Consider the following 20,305-nt stretch of genomic DNA (forward strand, 5'->3'; position numbering starts at 1 on the left):
TCCACAAGCCTCGTTTGAAGTAGCACATGTCATAGCGCTCGGGAAACACCGTGGAGGGGAGCTCATTCCATAGCCGGATGGTACGTGGCAAAAAAGACCTCTGGAAACGCACTGTGGATGACCGCAGTGGCTCCAGGTAGTATGGATGAACTCTACTCCGGTGGCGGGCGGCGCGATGGTAAAAACGAGATGCCGGTATCATCTCGAACAATTCCTCAGAGCACTCCCCGTATTTCAGCGTTACCTTAGCTAGTAGGTGAGCTCACGGGGCCTAAACCGGGGTGATGCTAACACTGACCCTACCAAGAGCTGCTGCTGCTTCGCAGAATCTACCACCGGATCGAAAACGTGACCCACTGAGAAGATCCGGCGAAACTCAGTGGGCTGTGTCTATGGGTTAATTCGCTCGTCGAGGGCTATGCTGCTACGAAATATCACAGTCTTGCCCATTTCTGCCACGAATCATTGACGTATTCCAATTTGAAGGAAATTTTCATCTAAAACAACATTTATAAATAAATAAAAACAACCCTATTCTCAACAACACAGGCCAAGCCAGTCTTGAACCAGTCAATATTTCGAACTCATCAGCCGCTAATAATACCCATCAATTCGGAGCGCTCGATTAATTTGTGAAAGTAATATAAAACAAAACGGGCCTTGATAACAGAATATCACGCAAGAAACAAATCCGAAAAATGATTTCGTTTTGCCTTCTGTCTTAACAGCGTGAGCATCCAAAGCTCAGAAAACAAAAAAACCAAAGAAATCTTTTACCAATTTTTTTTATGTCGGAAGGCGCCCGATCCCCACCTATTTCAGTGCCAAGCCCACGTGAAAACCATTCCAGCTAAAATCTAGACAACGAAACCAGACTTCACTGCATCACTTAACAACACATCCCGTAGGTGTGGAACTACCGATGAGTTAAACAATTAAATTCAAGTGAAAACAATCGTTATTCTAAATAGTAATAGAGACGAAATCCCTTTAAAAAAAAAACGCACATTTCCAAACCAATCGTAAATCTTTAAAGACATCTTGCTCTTATTCTATTTTCGAAGGAAACGGCTTAATATCGACCAGGTGTCTGTTATTGGGTCGTTCACCTTTCATTTGCATGTTAATTAAAATCTATGAACACGAGATTATGGACGATGGAACGTTAAAAGAAAAAAAATTGTTAATTTTTTTTAATCTAATCTGGGCACATTTTGTCAGACTAGCACTTATAAATTAGAGTATTTTTCGCACACAGCCGCCATGTTTATTATATGATTTCTCATTGGTTGATTACTATAAATAAATAAATAAATAAATAAATATTTACTAACAATCACGCCACGTTAACCGGCCCCGTGATAAGTTCGTAAAGAACTTGTGTTACAGGTACCAGATAACGGATATAAATGTAAGATTTTTATTATACACATACATATATTTAATATACATCCATAACCCTGGAAAAGACATTTATATTTATCATACAAATATCTTCCCTTGGCGGGATTCGAACCCGCGACCCCCTTGTGTAGTGACCATGTCACTTACCACTACACTAGACGACTATATATTCATATGGATGTGTTCGGTCTTAAGAACGGCTGAATTAAATTATCCCCCTGAATACATTACCACCCAGCTGTTAATATATAAACGAAAAGTGGAAGTGATGATGACACTTTCAGAAAAAGTGCCTAGAACCGATTTCTGTTAGTGGCTTTTTCTAGGGAGAGATAGTAATCTATACTAATATATAAATCTACAGTGGTTGTTACGGATGTTCCGTTATAACTACTGAACATTGCATCCGATTGACTTGAAACTTGGTATCCATATAGAAAATACATGTACTTAATGGATAGGCTAATATTTATATGAGTGTTGGACTCCCTAATAATAATGAAAATAAATAATAATATTAATTTTAAATGCCCAGCGAAGCGGGCGAGTACGGCTAGTATCCTATAAACATAAACTCAAACTTTGTCTGGTATAATAAATACAACTAGAGGTCACGCAGTAGTCGAAATTCGACTATAATTAATTGGAATTGTAAGTTTGTACACTATTATGATTGTATTGTATACTTCTATAATCACAAATTTCGTCAAGACTACACTTTAAAAAATATTAACAAAGGCAAACAATATTTAATCTATTCTCAATTTGACAACAGACGTCAAGAACAAAAGTTTGACAATAAATAGTATACATGCGCGTGTGCGTCAAATACATGGTATGTAGTGTGTGTAATGTTTTCTTTATTGATTTAATGTATCTTTTATGAATTATTTTTAAAAAATATTAGCATTGTGCACTTCTTCTTTGTATTCTCTATAAGTGTGGAAAATTTCATACTCCTCCGTCCGCGCAATTTTCGTAAAAAGGGATACAAAGTTTTTGCTTCACGTATTAATATCATCATCATCATCATCATTTCAGCCTATCGCCGTCCACTGCTGAACATAGGCCTCTCCAATAGATTTCCAGTGCGACCGGTCCAATGCCACCTGCATTAATAATTAATATATAGATTACCAAAGCGATCCTTCGTTTTCACTAGGCCCGGCCGCAATAGGGACAAAAAGTTTAAATAATCTGTAATTATGAAAAAAAATTATAATGTTTTACTCGAAATTTGCTTCACTTCCATTGATGAAAATGATACAACAGACACATGGCGTAATCGAAATAATAATGATAAGACATTAAACCTAATAGTTTATGTCAAACGGATATTACAAAACAAGTTTCATTCTGAATCGCTTCTATGCGAAAAGTCTGTGTCGAATTTTAAATATCTGTAAAGTTTCGACTTTGTATTTCGTTTTTATGATTATTAAAATATTCTATTAATATAGCAAATGTTAAATTTGAATTTAGGAATTTATAAGGAAAATTGACATACTTAATACAAAATTGTGGTTGAAACCAAAGTGATAACCAAGCCACGTTTTTTGAGCAAACTATACATTACCAAATATCACTTTCAATTCAATCTGGCCCTTATTATTTTGACCTTCCCAACATGGCGGATCATCATAGTTGGTTAATTTTGGCAGAGCAGTCGTGGTCGTGTGGAATCATTGTTTATTAAAGCCTTGACAGCTGTTCTCTATAGATCGCGAAGTAAGACTTGGTGCACGCACTCGTTAATTGGGGTTTTAGTAAGGATTTTCACTTGATCCGTGTAGCGCATGTGGCTTCGTCCGCGAGGTCTTTTACCATTGATCTTGAACAACAAGTTTCTCGATAGACTTTAGACATGGCAGATGCTTTATTGTAATAACGGCCAGGATATAACAGAGGAGGACTTTTCCTAATTTGACCAACGGAACGGTTAAATACAGTAAAAATCACACGTGGGCTTTTATGTTTTGCACTACCGGTATCTGGACGCGTGGTAGAATTTGATTTGTTCGAAATGATACCGGCATCTCGTTTTTACCATCGCACCGCCCGCCACCGGAGTAGAGTTCATCCATACTACCTGGAGCCACTGCGGTCATCCACAGTGCGTTTCCATAGGTCTTTTTTGCCACTTACCATCCGGCTATGGAATGAGCTCCCCTCTGCGGTGTTTCCCGAGCGCTATGACATGTCCTTCTTCAAATGAGGCTTGTGGAGAGTATTGAGTAACCGTTTCAACGGGAAATCAATTTGTCGAAATAACTGATAAGAGAGTTTTGTGAATATGTAAGGAATCTCAATATGAGTAATGTTGTAAATATGTAAATAGTATACATTTAATTTACTTCAATCAAACTTTAATAAATCAAAGTAACGTTAAAGACAGATGAATGTCGAATCTGATAGCATTCAACATTAGTCGTAGGATGCAAGTTGCACTTTATATAGGTTTTTAACTTCAAATTAAATTTTACAAACATCAAGTTAAATTTTATAAATATTATATTCAATTTTGTATACATCAAATTACATTTCTATACCAAGGTTAAATTTTATTTTATTATTATTTTTAAATTAACAAAACTAAAACAAAAAAAGTAGAGAACGCAAAAAATATTAGTCAATTACTTAAACGTGTTCAAGTAATGTATTTTTTACGTTTTCTTCTTTTTGATGTGTATAAAATTGAATTTGAAGTTAAAAACTTATATACCTACTTTTTACCACTTTCACATTTACCAAAAAAAAAGCCTATATCTTTGCACAATAAAATACGTAAATACGCTGTACTGCCGCCGCGTATGACAATGCGAAATTAACAAAACTTAACAATTGAAAAATCATTTAATATTTTTTTTAAATACGCAAAATGAAAAGTTCATCTCGTGAACAAGCAACATTTTAATTTGCATAAATTAAACACCTAATGTTTACTCAATTGTATTGCGTTAAAATAACAAGCAGAATTCGTATTATTACAATTCGTAAACAGAACGGTCGATTAATTCTCCTTTTATTGCTAATTGATCAAATTGTTATCGAGAAGCCATTGATCACGTTCAGTCAGTCAGCTCCACGCGATTCCACGCGTCTTCATTTCAAAATGAATTTATACATGAAATGGAAACTCGAATCGATACAATCGTATCCTACGACAGTACGACAGACGTGTCCATGGACTACGACAGCCGCTTAGCGACTCTTTTTATTTATTGCTTAGATAGATGGACGAACTCACAGCCCACCTTGTGTTAAGAAGTAGTTACTGGAGCCCATAGACATCTACAACGTAAATGCGCCACCCACCTTGAGATATAAGTTCTAAGGTATAGTTACAACGGCTGCCCCACCTTCCAAACCAAAACGCATTACTACTTCACGGCAGAAATATGCAGGGTGGCGGTACTTACCCGTGTGGACTCACAAGAGGTCCTACCACCACTAAAATCTAGAGTCTCGGATAAGTCAATGGTGGTGCCAATGATGCTAGAGTCGTCATATTGTTGTAAGACAAGCAAAGCGTATCCTTTATGGTTTAATAATGTCAAAAGACAACCACCGCCTTTGTTGTTACCTGTGTGTGTGCCCTGTAATTACGCAGATTATAATTTTGCGAGTTGAATTTTTATTACACGGTGTTATTCCTTCACCGTGGAAGTCAATAGTGAACATTTGTTGAGTACGTATTTCATTGAGGCGTTCGCTCCTGGCCTTTTCATTTTTCATTATTATTATTATTTATTTGAATTGTATTTTTTTGACTTGTTTTTTCGTATACTGTAAATATGTTTTCTTGTTTAAAAAAAAAAGAAAATAGTTCAGAAAATACAAAAAAAAAAAAAAGAAAAGCCCGCTGAGTTTGTTTCGCCGGTTCTTCTCAGGACTGTGGATTTTTTTGGAACCGGTGGTAGAGTTAACATTTTCTTTTACATTTTGACATTCAACAAGTGTGTTTTTGATGACATCCAAGTTGAAATAAATGATTTTGAATTGGAAAAATTTTTACCCGCCTCCGGGATTCGAACACCGGTGCATCGCTAGATACGAATGCACCGGACGTCTTATACCTTAGACCGCGAGGACTTCTGTTTTAGAAGTAAGTTAATGATGTGCAAAACGATTTGAATGTAGATTCCCATATAGGCATTCGTTTTAAATGTACCGTTTCAAAAGAAAACATATTATATTCTCAACATTTTGTTGTTAAATTGGTAATTTTTAATGTGTTCTTTTTGTTTACATGGTTGCAAGTGTTTGTATTATTGGTCATTTGGCGGTGGTACTTTTTTTATTTTTATTTTTTTATTTATTGCTTAGATGGGCGGACGAGCTCACAGCCCACCTAGTGTTAAGTGGTTACTGGAGCCCATAGACATCTACAACGCAAATGCGCCACCCACCTTGAGATATAAGCTCTAAGGTCTCAGTATAGTTACAACGGTTGCCCCACCCTTCAGACCGAAACGTAATACGGCAGAAATAGGCAGGGTGGTGGTACCTACCCGCGCGGACTCACAAGAGGTTCTACCACCAATAAATTATTAGTAAACGGCTGCCTACACGTTGCATATATACTCCGATTATACATACACAAATAAAGAAATATAACTTCCAATAAAAATTCCAAATAAAATAAAACAATTTATTTCGTGACTCCGCCATCCATTTATATATCATTATTATGTCTTCAATTACAATAGGAAGACGCAATTTTCCTTTTTTAAAACAACTAATAATTGTTTAATCATTAATATTTATGATATTGAAACAGGTTTCCCTCGCGAAACATAACGAGACGTTTCGAACCAACTGTACAAACATGCCTTAATGTGTTTATTGTTAAATTTAACTATAATGTTAATATTCTTACAACTCACTGCTACTTAATTTTCATTTGAACTAATGGCGGTGCTTTCCCGTATTCCCGTATATGGATTATATATCAGTGTCTGGTTCTGACCAGGTTAGAGCCCAGTGAGCTCACCTATTCGTACGGTAACGCTGACATAGCCTTCTAAGGCTACCAGCATAGGCAGAAAAAAAGGCTGGTTCTAATGGTACATGGCATATTAGTTTGGGGCCAGATGACAATTTGTTCCGCGATTATAATTTTTATACGAAACTTTTCGTGTTTACAACGCGTACAGAACATCGGGACTCTGCTCTAGAATAGTTACGTGGGACAGGAATAACTAGTGGAGACAGTTGAAGGAGGAACAGCAAATTGAGATTTTTTATGCTTGTCACGCCATAGTTGAAAATTTGTTATGTTATCATCGGTACTTGGATATGTGCGGGATTTAAAATTTTTTTTTATTGCTTAGATGTGTGGACGAGCTCACAGCCCACCTGTTATTGAGTGGTAACTGGAGCCCATAGACATCTACAGCGTAAATGCGCCACACACCTTGAGATATGAGTTCTAAGGTCTCAGTATAGTTACAACGGCTGTCCCACCCTTCAAACCGAAACGCATTACTGTTTCACGGCAGAAATAGGCGAGGCGGTGGTACCTACCCGTGCGGACTCACAAGAGGTCCTACCACCAGTAGTCAATAGGCTTGAATGGAAAGTGAAATAAGGACAAGAGAAGAATGGGTCGCAATTAACGTGTAATACAGGACACAAGCGCCGTCTGTCGGCGTTCGTTGGAATCAGCTATTCACCGGTCGCGCGACCGACACTCGTCATGTGGCACTCGGCGAGAGCGGTTGAATGTTGAACCATCGCAACATAAGATGTTGCGTCGGAGATATATAGTTGAAATGAAACCAACGAAAGTCCACCCTCAGACACAGCCCACTGAGTTTCTCGCCGGATCTTCTCAGTGGGTCGCGTTTCCGATCCAGTGGTAGATTCTGCAATGCACGGCTCTTGCTAGGGTTCGGGTTAGCAACATCGTCAGGTTTGAGCCCCGTGTGCTCACCTACTAGTTAAGGTTACGCTGATATAGCCTCTCAAGGCTATCAGCTTAGGTAGGAAAAAACAAAAAAATAGGTAGGTTCGTACATAGGAACATGCTCTGATGCAACTTTCTCAAAAAGAGGCAAGAAATAATTTATTAAATAGTAAAGTTAGTGGAAAAATTAGATACGATCAAAATATTAATCCAATAAGTTATGAGGAAAATGATTTAATACTTGTTAAAAATGAAACAGCTAGCAACAAATTAGATAACATGTATACTGGTCCATATATAGTAGTAAAAGATATACCACCAAACGTAGAAATTATAAACAAATATGGAAAAAAATACATAATTCATAAGAATCGCACAAAGCCTTATTATAATAAAAATGCACTTAATTTGCATTTTTATAATAAAAATGCACTATTTTTTTCAATTAATCAGACATGTAATTACTATGCTAATTTTAAGTTCTATACATAAAATAATAATATTTATATCTGTAATTTTTTTTTCTTTAGGTACGGTGATGTGATGTATGAAATATTCCTTATATTCTATGTTAACCTACTTGTGTAAACCTATATAAACTAAGTGTCTATCAAATATATCAAATAAAGGGGAGGATTATTCGGACTCTTTTTTTTTCCTACCTAAGCTGATAGCCTTGAGAGGCTATATAAGCGTCGCCTTAACTAGTAGGTGTGCACACGGGGCTCAAACCTGACGACGTTGCTAACACGAACCCTAGCAAGAGCCGTGCTTCGCAGAATCTACCGCCGGATCGGAAACGCAACGCGAGATCCGGCGAGAAACTCGGTGAGCTGTGTCTGAGAGTTAATTTACTCGTCGAGCCCTTCGTCAAACGACAGGTTCGACGAGAACGATGACCGGTGCTTGAGGTACCTAAAAGCACCGTTAGTGGATCGGGAGGATCCGAAATGACGTTTTTGAGGCAACTTCGACTACTTTCCATTCTTTTCGCAGGATCGGGAATGTAGTTACTGGCGGCCACGATGAGGGTTCTCGTGTCGTGCCGCTTTATCGAAGCGGAACCTACATAAAGTTGTGTAGCTGCTTATAGCGTATCTTAAGGATTCATTAGACCTCATAATTTGATTAAGTAAACTACTTTGTTTCTCCGATATTACCCACTGTTAGAAGATTAGACATTAAGGACCCTATTCTGCCACCGTTAAATAAATGCTTAAAATGAACTCGCCACTCCGTAAAAATTTTTTATTGCCCTTGTAGGCACACGAGCATACGGCCCACCTGATGGTGAGTAGTTATAGTCGCCCATGGACTTCAGCAATGCCAGGGGCAGAGCCAAGCCGCTGCCTACCGCTTAATACTCTCCACAAGTCTCGTTTGAAGAAGGACATATCATAGCGCTCGGGAAACACCGTGGAGGGGAGCTCATTCCATAGCCGGATGGTACGTGGCAAATTTCCGTGGCCGGATGGTACGTAATTTCAAATCGAACCAAAATCCGAGTATTATCGCAGCGAGAACAATAATAATCGATAATCGAAAAACCTTGAAACATCGAAGCGAACAGTTACAATTGTTCGAATGGAAAAACGCGATTTACGATTCCAATATCCGAAATTCCGATTGTAACGAATCTATTACAATTAGACATGAACGCTTATAACACACGTATCTGCCATTTACTTCTTAACGTACATTTATAACGTACATACTCATACCAAGGCTTGAAAAGTCTGATAAGCAGTAATGCGTTTCGGTTTGAAGGGTGGGGCGGACGTTGTAACTATACTGAGACCTTAGAACTTATCTCAATGTGGGTGGCGCATTTACATTGTAGATGTCTATGGGCTCCAGTAATCACTTAACACCAGGTGGGCTGTGAGCTCGTCAACCCATCTAAGCAATAAATAAATAATGATAAGTTGGAATTCGCTAACCAATACAGGCTTGTATTCTGTTCCCGCCAAGTTCTTTAGTCGTGGCGATCTGGCTTTGTAACACGGGCAAACTAAATGCATTATTGCATAGCCGTGGGTGGGCATGATGATGCTTTCTTTTGCCAATATTATCATTTGGGTTTTAGTTTCGAATTATACATTGCTCATTACCCTTTTTTCGGTTGTCGTTACTAATCCCTACACAGGATTTCAATCGTAATATTACATTGAAAACAGCGCGGCCCGTGTGGTCAAGCTACAGATTGCGAACACAATGAGTTTTAGATAGGAGATTACTAGAGTGTATATTTGGGGCCATACTGACAACCCTATTGACGGAGGTTGAGCGATTGAACTTTCTCACCTCAGAAGACTGGGCAGACATTAATTACTGCAAACACCGTTTACGGTAGACAAACATGTCGAATCCAACTCGCATATATTGAATTCCGTGCACTGGACAATAAAAATGATAATGTACACAAAAAGAAATAAAATATTTTAACAATGTTCATAAACGAAGGCAATCTCTCACAAGCCGGCCGAAAGACGTCATAGCATCGATTCGTATCTAAAACAAAATCGTCACCAGATTTACAAAATCCAAAGAAAAATCACTGATTTTGAAATTTAATGTAATCTTTAATTTATGTTTAAAATCTCAACGATTTCATTTCGGAACGCCACAAATCTTTTCGTAATTAGGAAACATTCCCAAGCAATGATTCAAAATTTATTGGCAGAACACAACGAGCGTTCATTCGAAGCGTTTGCCCGCGCTAACGCAGAAAAAGTCCACTTGTCAATTATTTTTGGCGCGAACTCGTTGTAGATGCAATTATTTTTTCTCAACGTGACTAATTGCTCCGCGTATATTATTATGATCACTGTTTTTATATTGCGATTTACAAAATTAAAGGTAATATAACTTTTTTTTTGTTTTTTATCTACACAACGAACTGGCATTTGTTTTGACAGTTACGCACGCAAAACAAAAAATATTGGTCTCTGTAAAAATATGTACAGAAACAAAAGCGAAATTGTACTTATGAATTAGAAGTTTAGCGAAATTATATTTATCATATTTAAAAAAAAAGTACTTTAACACAATATACTAGGCTGCACTAAAAGTATCGGGAATGTAATATTTCCACTGTTCCTATCATATTAAAATCTTTTTAATTGAAATTGCGTAGACAGAGATTTTCATCACCTGAAGAAGCTGTGGACGCCTACAAAACGGCCATTTCGGAGACCCCAACTTCAGAATGGAATGGTTGCTTCAATGATTGGTTCCATCGTATGGAAAAATGTGTCAAATTTCGCGGAGAATACTTCGAAAAGCAATAAATACATTTTTAAATAGTAATGTTGTGTCACTTCGTTAATTCCCGAAATTTTCAGTGCCGCCCTCGTAGTTCGCAATTCGGCTCGCAATTTCATTACAATTTAAGTAAATTAATTCAAGACACGATTGTAACAATTAAATATTATTTACTCTCATGTTATTCAAAAATCTTATTACGTAGCACTTAGTAGTGATCCACGTAGATATTTCGATGAAATCTAATAAATAAATAAAAATTAAATAAAAATCTTTTATTTCGAGACATCATGGTCTAATAGTGTGTTAGCCTTACAAATAACCTAAGAAATAAGTCAGCATTTAAGTAAATCTATCAACTCTAATGTTAATTTAAAAAAAAAGCACAAAAGCGTCAAAATTTGTATGATCGATGTCGGAGTTTAAATACGGAGAGCAAACAGCGTTACTCTCATCGCTACCCATCACATGACACGTTTGACATTTCGGGAATGAATCACGCGTCACTATGCCAAGGGGCGTGCCCTGTCTAGCGGCAAGCACTTCGTGACGCCATTGGCCGATGAGAAATTTTAAGGCGTTTAAGACATTTCAAACTTTAAAGAACAGTCCACGTGGAATAAAGAGAGCGATTATTTCTGTTTTGCTTCTATATCCATTTTTTTTTAATGCTAGATGGGTTGACGAGCCCACAGCCCACCTGGTGTTAAGTGGTTACTGGAGCCCATAGACATTTTACGGCGTAAATGCGCCACCCACCTTGAGATATAAGTTCTAAGGTCTCAAGTATAGTTACAACGACTGCCCCACCCTTCAAACCGAAACGCATAACTGCTTCTAGGCAGGGTGGTGGTACCCACCCGCGCGGACTCACAAGACGTCCTACCACCAGTAATTACGCAAATTACGCATTATACTTGCCAGTGCTTCGAAGAGATACATTTAACGCAGTTCAAGACTTTATTATTTGTAAAATATACACGGCGACTATCATGCTTCATAACAAAGTAATTATCTTCAACTATACAATTTACGAGGTCATCGGACAATGCCTGCTCAGTGCAAAAGCTCGTCTTAAAAAATGTAGCACATACGGAGAAATTGCCTTCGTTTTAAACGTAAAATATAAATAAAACAATGTGTGCGTTTTTATTTTACAGTTTTCAATTAAACCAAACGAAAGCGTTACGAGACACGGACGGAACAATAGAGGAAACTTTAATTTAAGCTGTCTTAAAATTCACACATTTCCCGCAAACTTCATTTTGCGTAATTACTTACACACGGGTGACCTACGCATGTTTTTTTTTATTGCTTATATAAGTGGACGAGCCCACAGCCCACCTGGTGTTGAGTGGTTACTGGAACCCATAGACACCTACAACGTAAATGCGCCACCCACCTTGAGATAAGTTCTAAGGTCTCAGTATAGTGTTACAACGGCTGCCCCACCCTTCAAACCGAAACGCATTACTGCTTCACGGCAGAAATAGGCAAGGTAGTGGTATTTACCCGTGCTTACTCACAGAGGTCCTACCACCACCTCCACTCGGCTCGCACCTGTTTCTGCGGTGAAGCAGTCTGGATTCCAATTTAAAGGGTCTAATTATATACCATAATAATGCTACCAGGTTTGACAAGCCTCACGGTATTGACGACGTGATTTTATCTTCTCCAGTAACTTGTTCAACAAAAAACACATATTTGGATATGTAGCCATCACAGAACACATGATATTTGACAGATGCCTGAATATCACTTACGACATTTTCAAGATAAGTTCGCATATATACAAGTTCCGAATAACAACATTCGGACCGTCGGTATACCGAGCAATATCACCCGCTCGGAGGAAAACTTCCTTTCGTCGTTTAAGCCTCCCAAACGCACCACCACCCGCAATGATGAATGAAAAATCTTAGTACTCTTGTAATATCGATATTTTTAATGTATAGGTATCTGTATATTAATACGTGAAACAGAAATTTTGTACCCCTTTTAACGAAAATTGCGCGGATGGAGGAGTATGAAATTTCCCACACTTATAGAGAATAAAGAGAAGGAGTGCACAATGATAATATTTTTTGAAAATAATGCATAAAAGATACATTAAATCAATAAAAAAACATTACACACACATGTATTTGACACACACGCATATAATTTTATACTCTTCGTTTATTGTCAAACTTTTGTTATTGCTTGAAGTTTGTGGTCTAATTGAGTATAGATTAATATTGTTTATCTTTAATATTATTTGTCTATGGTGTGATTTTAGCGAAATCTGTAACTAAAACCATAATGTTATTCAAACTTATAATTTCAATTAATTATAGTCGAATTTCGTCTACTGCGGGACCACTAGTTGAAACAAAACGACAACTATATAGGCAATGATTCATCGGTAAGTATGAGATGTTTCTGAGCGCGATTTTCGGATGCAAAACGTCACGCTGATGTTTTGAGTGGCGTTTCCCGCTGCGTTTTCCGCGCGTACATTCCTGGTCGAAAATAAAACAGAGGTTGAACAGCTCTAAATAATTAAGTGTAAGATTTACGTTGACTTATCCCGTAACTGATTGACGGCGAGGTTGGGTGGTAATTTTTAATTTCAACTCACAGGTTGACAATAGGTGGCCTTTCTAATACTGCACTTCCTTGGAACTAACAAGGGTTTTGCTTGGAAATGGAATAAGAGATTACTTTGACATGTTTCATTACACAACATATACGGTACACCAGGTATTGAAGGATTATCGGAACTCCTAGTCATGTCAAAACGTGATAGCCGCACTTTGAGGTATGTGTTGAAATATCGACCATGTATCACACTATTATAATCTGAACTGATGACCATTTCGGGGTAGGAATAGACAGGGTTTTTATAATACGGCCCACTATTAGCCCGATGCGATTATCTAACTATAAGAAAAAACACTCAAACTTGGGAAGATCTTACAGCGAGCGGGTGTTATTTCTCCGTGGATTGAGGACAATCCGAGAATGTATTTAGTTTTTTTTAACCTGCATTATCGTTGGTAGCCTGTGGGAGTTATTCCTACAACCACGCGCGGGTGGAGGTTTTGTTCAAAATCGGTAAATCTAACTTTTCTGATCACAATGGCCGAACATATTTCCCACAAGCACCGGTCACTGTCCACTTTGACTAGTTCGCCGAGCGAAATAGCGCATAGACACAGCTCACTGAGTTTCTCGTCGACATTTCTCAGTGGGTCGTGATTCCTATCCGGTGATGATTCTGCGAAGCACAGCTCTTGTTAGGGCTAGTGTTAGTAAATTCTCTCAGGTTGAGCCCGTAGCTCACCTACCTACCAGAACGTAGCTGGAACAACCTCTTAGGCTCCCAGCGAATGAGTAGGGAGAAAACGTGTAAAAACTAAAAAAAGCCTTTTTTAATCTGACGTTGATCAGGTCAAAGTAATAGAATTCGTGTATGCAGCAATGGTTCTTGATGTTTGTGCAAAGTATAAAATTTATCAGATTATTTGTAGGTGAAAATTTTGAAGCTTTTCAAGCTAATGAAATCGTGTTATAACACAAAGTCAAAATTACACTAAATGCTCAACAATGCCACTTCCGCGCTATACAAACTTTAGGCGTTCGTGTAAAGACAAACAGAAATACAGCGGTCTAATTAATGAATTGATTAATTAATCAAAGTCAGATGTAAACCAATGTATTGGCTCCGACGCATTTGTACCGGTCCGGCAAGTTTATCTCTATGTCGAGGGTTTGGACAGGATGGACGATCTGTCGAGATTCTCGCAATTTGCGGAGACAATTTCAGAGTATCTACAGTCTTTAAAAACCCCATCGAGACCGAAAAATATACCCAATCTTAAAATCAAACGTAATAGTTTAGATTTACTTAAAGCATTCGTGTAAATAGATTAATTTCGTTTGATCAACACGGCTGGATATATGAGCTAACGTTGTACATATTAGGAAACTACTTGATGCCAAGTGACTCCGTGCATCTTAAGTCTCAAAGTCGAAGTTTCGAGAACATTTAATTAATGGCTTCTCAGCCGTTTAAACTGCGCTTTGGGGCAGAAGAACGAATGTCAACAGACAATACGCTTTCGACAATGATTACCTAACAAAATATAGCTATTCGGTATCTTTAAATTATTTAATACCAAAGGCAAAAAACTCACCAGTCGCTCATTAAAATACTATAGTGATTGTAGAGCGTACTGTGAGTCCGCAAGCGTATGTTCCACAATCGTGCCTATTTCTGTGTGCCGAGTGCGAGTATTTTAACGTTCTCGATAGCGTAAAAGTTAACTTAGATTTGTATGGAACGTTTGACGCTAGAAGCGCTATTCCAACTGCATACAAATTTGAGTTCGCCGAGTGGTCGCAATTCCACTTAAAACTCTGACTGCTCAAAATTTACATTCAGATTATGTTTTAAAATTTTATTTCTTGAATAGAGGTCGAAAAATATTGTGTCAACTTTTTTTTAAACTAGGTAATGAAGACAAAGATCTATTGATAAACAGACAAACAAAACTTTCTGAATTGTTCTGTCTTTGCCTATTTAAATAGACATCTTTGCTTAATCAGATTTTTGTACTTGTCATCGGATTATTCAATGTGCCAAAAATACATTAAATTCTTATTAAATTTATTAACATACAAAATCATGGTAAATGGCTTCACTGTTCAAAGCAAGCAAACAAAACACACTGTAACACATATTAAATCGTAAATTTGAATTGAACTACATACTATGAAATATGAATGTATTTTGGCAACATTTTACTGATATAATAAATCATTATTATTACTTAGTATTTGTAGACTGCACATTTCGAAGAGTTTGCAGTCTTTATTTATTTAGATAATTAGCTCACCATTATTGAGCTGATTGCATATTATTGTATCTTTTCAAGTAATGAATAACAATAACTGTTGTATATGAATTTCATTTTTTTTATATTTAAGTAATTTTTTTTGGAACAATTTAATTTTATTACATACTGAAGATAATCATTATAATTGCTCTATAATAGATTTTAATTTCACCTTTACTATTGCTTAAATTTTCAATTTTTTATTTGCTCACTATTCGAGACAATTTCACAATGCTGATGTGTCGGTGGTTTCTGTATAGCTCATAGTTATGGGACCAGGAGATAACCTAGAGAAAAACCAACTGGTATGTCTATGGAGTTGATAGTGGAGTTGATAGAAAAAAGGAGATGATACTTTTTTTAATAATGCTAAGTTTCCTTGATAGTCATTTGAATGGTGTCGAATTGTGATAAAATATATTGTTGACAGCAATCTAATTAACACTATTAAGTAAACATAATTTTACAAGCACTTAGGTTACCTCGACAAAGCTGTAATTAAAAACCTCAACTTTCAGTTCTTTTATACATTAGCAATTTGATTTCATTCTTGCTATTATTATTAATAATTATTTTTCATATAATAAATTGCCATTTCTTAATTAATATTAGCAGCTGGAATATCATTTTTTTTTAATTATTTTTTAATACCCTTTTTGCCTTCTTTAAATGATAGATTCCCATAAACACAATACTGTTCAGTATTATTTGTAAAATAGGTACTTATAACCTATTAAAACAGGATTGCAGGAAAACAAATGGCATTGCTAATTATAATTAGCTCTAATAATACACAATGCCGGAAGGTTTTTTTTTCTTCTGAGATAAAACCTCCATTAAGTTCCCTAGTAATTATTAAGATTGTGTATTATTATGTAAATGCATAATATTAATAATTGCTAAGTTCTAACAGTTGTTTCCTTGTTTGAAGAAACAAATTTTATTGAAATTGCCTCTTTGATACAGTTATTTTAAAATGATACAATTTGAAAACTTAAAAATGAACATTATTGTAATAAAACGTTATTTGTTGATACAAAAAAGTTTTTCTTGGTAACTTTTTTGTCTTATACTATTATGAAAAGCAATTCTATTTCAGTTATGGACAAGAAGAGTCAATGTGAATCAGCGATTTATTAAACAATGTTCCAAAAGTATTGCTTTACTAAGTTAGGACAAAAATTTGCGGAATACTACATTATATTTTTTACTTTTTCGATCTTGAGCCACGCCACCAAGAATAACAAAAATTCTAGGCGCGTTTAAATTTAAATTTAGAACCGCTTTTTAATTTTCCCCTCGACTTGACAACGGGTATTGTTACCGGCCTCGGCACGTAATGCCTACATACAAATTTCACGCGTTGAACTAAACATAATGACCGAACGATGTCAATCACATTAATTGACAGCGTCTGGTCTCTGTGGCTATTTCAGAATTCTCTAGATGTCGCAATGTTAAAATATTTACGAAGGAGTCCAATGTTAAAAATAAAAATAAAACATTAAAAATTTCATGTGTCAACAAAACGTAACCTCAAAATCGGGATCAACAACTGAACGTGAATGTGACAAGAGGATAAACTTAACGCAAATAATAACAACAAACTTTTTTTAGCGTACGGGAACCGATAGCGGGAACAGATACAACGTCGCATAAGGACAGTAGCACGTACAAAGTACAGGAAATGTCTAAAACACGGCCATTTTCGTCAAGACTACGTAGATGTGATCTTCGACAATAAAATTATGTTGGAAATAATTAACTTACCCTTTCAACATCCAGGTCGCTACCTGCACGTAGTCTTTTTTCACCACTACCGTTGTAAGCCATCATGCACAACAAAACAAAACACTAATCACACCGAAACCCGTTTTGGTAGAATTGTAAACGACAAACCCTCCTCCTTGGGTGGCCGCGTCCAGACTGATTGAATGAATGGAAATTAAATCGCTCGGGAAGTCGGGAACGAACAAGCGAGTAAGATGCTCAGCATATTCTTGCCAACTACAAAATCACTTATTCCGAATTCACATTCACTGAATAAACCAGTGAGTTTCATTGATTTACTAAATTATAAATTAGATTGCTTTAGATGCTAAAATAGATAAAGAAAAAGTGAAGAGAAAAAATAAAAATAAAGAAAAAATGTTCGCTATCACACGATTATATAAAATTATTTACAATGTAGCAAATCATAATATATAACGTGTATAATACACGTAGTTTATCCCAAATGCTCACGGCATTTAAGGCGTGACGTAAACTCCCCTGATATTTATTTTTTAGTTTAGCAACTAAGAACAACCCGCCTTTAATAATTATGAAAATAAAAACTGAAAATATGTTTATTTCTGGTCTGGGGAACGTCTCAGATATTCATTTAGGTTTGTCCATGGGCATCGTGTTTTGAGGCGGGAACATGATCAACAGTCAAGCTATATCAATTATTTTAATTGCTCCATTTGGTGTTTCTTTTGGTTTGAATGTGTAATAAAGATAACTTATTAACCATTTAATGAATTGATATTGCTGATTTCCATGAGTAACGATGGTTTGGCGGACCGTTTGCTTATCTGTCTACAATGACAAAGAAAAACATGTAATAGTGTGAAAAAAAGCAAAATCACTGGACGTGGCTTCTCCAGATTTCTCAAAAAGTCCATTGAACTCTCAGTAATTTCCTAGCTTTTTACTATTTGATTATTTCATTTTATAACATCCAATACCTTCTTATCTAAACTCATTTAACTAAAATTAATTTGTTTATTCTTGTTCATTTTACTTGTCACACAACACACATGGTTTTGAACGCTGTTACAGAAAACTATGAGCTACAACCCCTTTGCCTATTTAGTGGACGAATTAAATAAAAATAGAACAATGAACAATAAACTTTTAAGGATTGAAAAGACAATGAAAATTGAAATGAAACCTATCAACTCAAGAGATCTAGAGTACTACCGTAGCTAGCTTTGCATATTTATTAATAACTCGTTTTGGTTTTATTGTTTATATTATTATTAGTTTAAAAAATAGATTGCTGTCAACTAAAATTTCTAGCCCTAAAAGTTCCGAGAGTGAATACCGGAGATCCTTGGTCCTGGTCATTTGGTGACTTGCAAGTTATAGGTTTCTAACTCCAGGACTAGAACTTGGTTTATGTGATTGTTTATCTTCATGACGTTTGGCTGGCTGCAGGTTCTGCGCTTAGTAATAGTTTGACAGTTTAAAACTCAAATCTAAATTTTAATGGTACCTACTAAGAATAAAAGTAATACCATGACATGGGGTAAATTGGGATCCTGGGGTAAATTGGGACAAACCTGCGGAAGATTCTCAAAGTACCTGTAGCACGGAATCTACCTAATTTTGTTTATGTTAATATTTATCAATGTATAGAAGAAAAACCAAGTTAACTATGGAAGTACTAAATATGAGTTAAGTTGGTCCCAAAAATTCGTCAAATTAAATTGAAAATAGTGGTTGAAAAGTGCGTTTTAAAACAGCTTAAAGAACTTTTAAAAAAAGTAATATTATCGTTGTTTTTTCTATAAGATCACAGTTTATATAAGTTTTTAATACACCTGGAAATACCACAACAAACGGTAAGTTGCAATATTCTTATTTTAAATACAATATTTCGACAAAATAAAAAATGTATATTTTTTCCTTTCTTTTTGGGGAAAATTGGGACGTATGTAGGGTAATTGGGAACGAGACTGGAAAAATTAGGGACGAGAAAACACAAAATTGGAACGGCAAAAGACAAAATAGGGATGGCTTGTTAGGGTTGTCACTGATATCTTATAATAGATTTTTTAGCCTATACTATCACTTAATTGCGTGATGTAAAGAAGGTTAATGTGTTTATCAGTTAGTTTATGTAAGTATTATAGGTAAAAGAAAAGTATATATATAATTACTTTTTTTCGCGACATTTACCTTGTAATATCTGCCCGGTCGTATGTTCTTTATAGCAATAAAAAAAATTAAAAGTTAAAAGAACTCAAACGAATCAAAACTTTTATTTCAGAATCTATTCACGCGTCGAATCATGATTTTGTTAACATTCAAAACGCACACACAAATAAAAACAGGCCTCAGATTTTAAATGTAACATTAATTAAAAATCCGAGATATCCAATTATGAGTGAGTGAATTAATTGAGTTTAGTTATTTAGCTTAGAAAGAATTTCTTTTATTTTTGTTATTATTGGCAGTAATCAGATAAAGCTGTTTTTTTATCTTATTCACCTGATATCTTACTCTAGATCAAAGATTATTTTGAAAATGTTGATTAAATAAAATTGTATTATTGCATTTCCAGTCCTTTTTTTTTCTATTTTTTATTCTATTTTATCATTTTGTTTCAGAGTTGTGATTTTTAAGGAAATTAAATAATAATTTTCTAAAATATAACATGCACATACTTTTTTTGATCATTGTATTGTTGATTATCATTCACGTCACATCGCTTCGGAATAGAAACCAGCTTAATTTACACTATGTTGTGTATTGTGCTTAAATTATGGATTGTATTCATCATTTCATATAAATAATTATATGGCACCTACCTATATATCGCAGTACTGCGAGTTGACAACCCTTACAAATATCCCAATTTAACCCTTAACCGTGTCAATTTACCCCGGACGCTGGGTAAATTGGGACGGCCATTATTTTACCGATTATTTCTTTAAAATGAATAATTAAAATTATGTAACGGTTTTTATCCCCTAGGTACGTTCAAGACTCAACTTATTTCTTTGGTTGAGCAGTGACTATTTAATTGGAACTATTTTAAAATTCAATCTGAAGGTCGATTTTGTCCCTATTTACCCCATTG

The 20,305-nt window shown here is 35.8% G+C and overlaps 1 protein-coding gene across 2 annotated transcripts in view; it reads right to left on the bottom strand.

Moving 5' to 3' along the window:
• Positions 1-17,399, bottom strand: part of LOC101738381 (heterogeneous nuclear ribonucleoprotein L) — a 413,691-nt gene extending 396,292 nt beyond the window's left edge. The window contains exon 1 of one of the 2 annotated variants that reach the window (XM_012688329.4): positions 17,227-17,399. In XM_012688329.4, coding sequence (XP_012543783.1) covers positions 17,227-17,292 — 66 coding nt within the window. In that variant the 5' untranslated portion in view covers positions 17,293-17,399. The remainder of the gene's footprint in view (positions 1-17,226) is intronic. The other variant, XM_004923677.5, reaches the window with a different exon arrangement.
• Between the last annotated feature and the right edge of the window lie 2,906 nt (positions 17,400-20,305).

This window comes from Bombyx mori, chromosome 24, assembly GCF_030269925.1.
Source record: "Bombyx mori chromosome 24, ASM3026992v2".
Classification (NCBI taxonomy): domain Eukaryota; kingdom Metazoa; phylum Arthropoda; class Insecta; order Lepidoptera; family Bombycidae; genus Bombyx; species Bombyx mori.